The sequence below is a fragment of the Gymnodraco acuticeps genome, unplaced genomic scaffold, assembly GCF_902827175.1.
Source record: "Gymnodraco acuticeps unplaced genomic scaffold, fGymAcu1.1, whole genome shotgun sequence".
Classification (NCBI taxonomy): domain Eukaryota; kingdom Metazoa; phylum Chordata; class Actinopteri; order Perciformes; family Bathydraconidae; genus Gymnodraco; species Gymnodraco acuticeps.
This window is the reverse complement of record NW_022989847.1, coordinates 2,180-7,500: the sequence shown is the minus strand read 5'-3', so window position 1 is coordinate 7,500 and position 5,321 is coordinate 2,180. Positions and strand designations below refer to the sequence as shown.

Here is a 5,321-nt window from a genome sequence, read left to right as displayed (position 1 = left end):
AATGTATCATAACTACTCTCAAAAACAATCTAAAGCAAGTACTTGATTTTTGGATATAACTTGAAATACCCATCCCTACTGTTGGTGAAATATTTTCCTAGGCCCATAACTTTGACCCAGTTTATCAGTTTGTCTCCTTATTCCTGCCTGTTGGCGTCAGCTGATAGAGGTTATAGTGCTTCATCTTGTTATGCACAATGTTGATTATTCTCTCAGAACTAGCTAAATACATGGGTCTGCCATCAAAGTTCCTCCTCTCTCCGTGTCTCTCTGAGTTTCGTCTCCATTTCTTCAGAAGTTTCTCACACCTACCTCAGACCATAAATATCTACCAGGTTTTAACCAGCTGAACTCTATTATAACTCACCCGAGGCCTCTTCCAGACCACACGTCCGATCCTGTTGCCCTGGTAGAAGAGCGAGTCGTCGTAGGCGGGGAATCTGGGGTCCTCGAAGAGAAGTCCGCTCTGCAGGCACTGCCTCTTCAGGGTCGAGTACTGCTGCCCCTCGAAGGCCTTCACAGAAGTAAACATGCTGCAGCCCTGAAGGAAACAACAAAAAGACAACGTAAGATAAGGTACGTTTATTCCCTCGGACACAGATAAAACGTCAAGGAGGGGAACCTGTCAGAGACACAGATGCAATAAGTAAGGGATGCAGAGAGGTGGTCATTAATGAAAAACAACACCAAGACTGTTTACTTCCTGTCTGTCTTCTTCTGATGTTCCCTTTAGTGTTTACATCTAAAAATATGCTTCCACCCCCACCCCACCTGCATCCCCCCCCCACACACACACACATATCATGTATACACCACTTCAGGGGACATTACATTGACTTACATGCATTTCCTGGAGACTTATCCTAACCTTAACCATAACCAACACATGCCTAACCCTAAACCTAACCAAGTCTTCACCCTAAAATTAATGACTCTCCTCATGGGGACCTCCAATTTGTCCCCATAAGGGAGGCGAGTCCCCACACGTGACTGTGTAAACAGATTTAGGTCCCCACAAGTATAGTAATGCTAGGCCCCACACACACACACACACACACACACACACACACACACACACACACACACACACACACACACACACACACACACCACACACACACACACACACACACACACACACCACACACACACACACACACACACACACACACACACACACACACACACACACACACACACACACACACACACACACACACACACACACACACACGACTGTAATACCTTAACAGTGAAAGCCCTCAGTGGAAATAAGGAGTCGATGTTTGAGCTCAGTGGGTCAAAATGATTAATCTGTCGATGCTCTTATATAACTTTGTCTATTGTTTAAACTACACTTTATTGTATTACTATAGGGCCTCTTCAGTATACAGGATTGAACACTTCTTCTGGTCATCTATTTGCATACTTCCTCCTCTACTCGTGTCATTTCATTTCATAACCAAAAGAAAGCAGCCAGAAGTATTGACAGCAAACCAGAGATTTATTACGATTGATTGTTATGTTGAGAAAACATCCAACAAATACTACTCTTTAAAGTAGAGACACCACAAACTGATATACACCTGAACATCAGCAGGAGAGGACTCTTTAAAGTAGAGACACTACATACTGATATACACCTGAACATCAGCAGGAGAGGACTATTTAAAGTAGAGACACCACAAACTGATATACACCTGAACATCAGCAGGAGAGGACTCTTTAAAGTAGAGACACTACATACTGATATACACCTGAACATCAGCAGGAGAGGACTCTTTAAAGTAGATACACTACATACTGATATACACCTGAACATCAGCAGGAGAGGACTATTTAAAGTAGAGACACTACATACTGATATACACCTGAACATCAGCAGGAGAGGACTATTTAAAGTAGAGACACCACAAACTGATATACACCTGAACATCAGCATGAGAGGGACTCTTTAAAGTAGAGACACTACATACGATATACACCTGAACATCAGCAGGAGAGGACTCTTTAAAGTTGAGGACACTACATACTGATATACACCTGAACATCAGCAGGAGAGGACTCTTTAAAGTAGAGACACTGCATACTGATATACACCTGAACATCAGCAGGAGAGGACTCTTTAAAGTAGAGACACTACATACTGATATACACCTGAACATCAGCAGGAGAGGACTCTTTAAAGTAGAGACACTGCATACTGATATACACCTGAACATCAGCAGGAGAGGACTCTTTAAAGTAGAGACACTACATACTGATATACACCTGAACATCAGCAGGAGAGGACTCTTTAAAGTAGAGACACTGCATACTGATATACACCTGAACATCAGCAGGAGAGGACTCTTTAAAGTAGAGACACTACATACTGATATACACCTGAACATCAGCAGGAGAGGACTCTTTAAAGTAGAGACACTACATACTGATATATACCTGAACATCAGCAGGAGAGGACTCTTTAAAGTAGAGACACTACATACTGATATACACCTGAACATCAGCAGGAGAGGACTCTTTAAAGTAGATACACTACATACTGATATACACCTGAAAATGACCAGAAAGTCAGTTTTAAGTAAAGCCTCCAGTCTCAGACTTTAAAATGAAAGAGAAAGATCCTGTAGCTTGAATTCTCAGGCAGTAATGAGCGAGCTAGTAATCCAGGGGGAGTGAAGAGGTCGCAGTTGGAAGTGAAATCTAACAGATGGCCGGGTGTCTTGGCTCGTGACTGCGATGGGGAAAACCGTGCTGTCATGTGACCTCGGAGGACGGCCAACAGCATCACCTGCAGAGAGGCTGAACATGCAGGGCTCTGAATTACTGCGGAGTAAACACTGTGTGAACTGAAGCTGCACAGCTAATCCAAATGTTATTACAATACGGACTAGTGCTGTATTCAAACAATGCACGGTGTTTGTTAGAGGCTAAAATATAATTCTGAATGAAGTGTGTTGTGGATCTGCACAGAAGTCCCAGTTTACAAATTGTATTCTGCAGACTTCCCAATTCCTTGTAAATATCACACCATGATATTTTTTTAATTATTCTATGACAATGCAGAAATTAGCAATGCCTCTCATATGGTGATTGCATTATCTAAATAACCACAATTAGTTATTTCACCAAGCCACATTATGTGGATAAATATGACTGCATATAATCCCTTGATCCCCCTTAGCAACAGTCTGTTCTCCTTAGCAACGGTCTGTTCTCCTTAGCAACGGTCTGCTAGCGGAAAATAATATTCCTCTGGAATGCCCAAATTGACCAATCAGAATCAAGTATTCAACTAGGCCGTGTAATCATTTTTGCTGAACATTTTCTTTTTGAAAACAGCTACCTACTGCTGCTGGAAAGGACAAAACCAAAACCATTAGATAAAATACTTGTAATACTTCTTGTTTACACAACTGAATGCAAATGTTGAATAGTAATGAAATATTAGGTCAGTAATCAATGATATGGCTTTATGTGTTGTACTATGATGTGCAAGTTTTCACTTTATTTGATCTTTTATGGACTTTTTACTTCGGTTTTTATAAATATTTGTATCCTATTTTTTTTTATTGTTTATTTTATGCCATAATGGAGCAACTGTCCAGTTTCCCCTGAGATAAATGAAGTGTTCTGATGATTCTGATATCACTTTGATAATATAATCACCACAGAAAACCTCCCTCAGTGATACAAGTGGGCACAGACTCTTCAGAGTAGAAGGAATGGTATTGGACGGCAGCCAGATGTTTGGAGGACGTGATCTGAGATTATATAAGACTTCTCCTACAAGTGGGGACGCCAAACAGATGGAAATCAAGAAGGTGAAATTAGAGATGCACTGATTAAAATGTTCTCCGTTGATTCAGATTCATTTACAGTCCGACCTGCTAGAGTTATTTCTTTCTAGGAACTATAATTGATGGACCATTTTGTGGCTTTTCAGGAATGGAACATCTAGTTGTAAATTCATACATTTGAAATGATCACTAGTGTGGAAGTCAATGGTTTCCTGAATGTTTTTTTGGTTGTTAGCCTGAAATAAGGTCTGTGGTTAACACAAGCTGAAGAGATTCTAATTCTACGACATGAACTACGTCAGTAAATATACCCCACCGGTGAATACAAAATGAAGGTTACTAACAAGAGCCTAAATGAGACGACTAAACATCATCACGCCCAACATTAGCCGCCTTTAGCTTAGCGGTGGTGACGTGAAGTCATGTGACCGTGCTGTAGTTCCTTTATAGCCCAACATTAGCCACCTTTAGCTTAGCGGTGGTGACGTGAAGTCATGTGACCGTGCTGTAGTTCCTTTATAGCCCAACATTAGCCACCTTTAGCTTAGCGGTGGTGACGTGAAGTCATGTGACCGTGCTGTAGTTCCTTTATAGCCCAACATTAGCCACCTTTAGCTTAGCAGTGGTGACGTGAAGTCATGTGACCGTGCTGTAGTTCCTTTATAGCCCAACATTAGCTACCTTTAGCTTAGTGGTGGTGACGTGAAGTCATGTGACCGTGCTGTAGTTCCTTTATAGCCCAACATTAGCCACCTTTAGCTTAGCGGTGGTGACGTGAAGTCATGTGACCGTGCTGTAGTTCCTTTATTGCCCAACATTAGCTACCTTTAGCTTAGTGGTGGTGACGTGAAGTCATGTGACCGTGCTGTAGTTCCTTTATAGCCCAACATTAGCCACCTTTAGCTTAGCGGTGGTGACGTGAAGTCATGTGACCGTGCTGTAGTTCCTTTATTGCCCAACATTAGCCTCCTTTAGCTTAGTGGTGGTGACGTGAAGTCATGTGACCGTGCTGTAGTTCCTTTATAGCCCAACATTAGCCACCTTTAGCTTAGCGGTGGTGACGTGAAGTCATGTGACCGTGCTGTAGTTCCTTTATAGCCCAACATTAGCCTCCTTTAGCTTAGCGGTGGAGACGTGAAGTCATGTGACCGTGCTGTAGTTCCTTTATAGCCCAATATTAGCCACCTTTAGCTTAGGGGTGGTGACGTGAAGTCATGTGACCGTGCTGTAGTTCCTTTATAGCCCAACATTAGCCACCTTTAGCTTAGCGGTGGAGACGTGAAGTCATGTGACCGTGCTGTAGTTCCTTTATAGCCCAATATTAGCCACCTTTAGCTTAGGGGTGGTGACGTGAAGTCATGTGACCGTGCTGTAGTTCCTTTATAGCCCAACATTAGCCGCCTTTAGCTTAGCGGTGGTGACGTGAAGTCATGTGACCGTGCTGTAGTTCCTTTATAGCCCAACATTAGCCGCCTTTAGCTTAGCGGTGGTGACGTGAAGTCATGTGACCGTGCTGTA

General features: G+C 42.5%; 1 protein-coding gene across 1 annotated transcript in view; it reads right to left on the bottom strand.

Annotated features, from left to right (window-relative positions):
• The window catches only part of LOC117561442 (calpain-5-like), a gene marked incomplete at its 3' end in the record, with an annotated part of 21,583 nt that extends 16,903 nt beyond the window's left edge, over positions 1-4,680 (bottom strand). The window contains exons 1-2 of the mRNA XM_034238877.1: positions 4,629-4,680; positions 368-541 (exon numbers count right to left, since the gene is read on the bottom strand). Of these exons, the coding sequence (XP_034094768.1) occupies positions 368-532 (165 nt within the window). The remainder of the gene's footprint in view (positions 1-367; positions 542-4,628) is intronic.
• Positions 4,681-5,321: the final 641 nt, after the last annotated feature.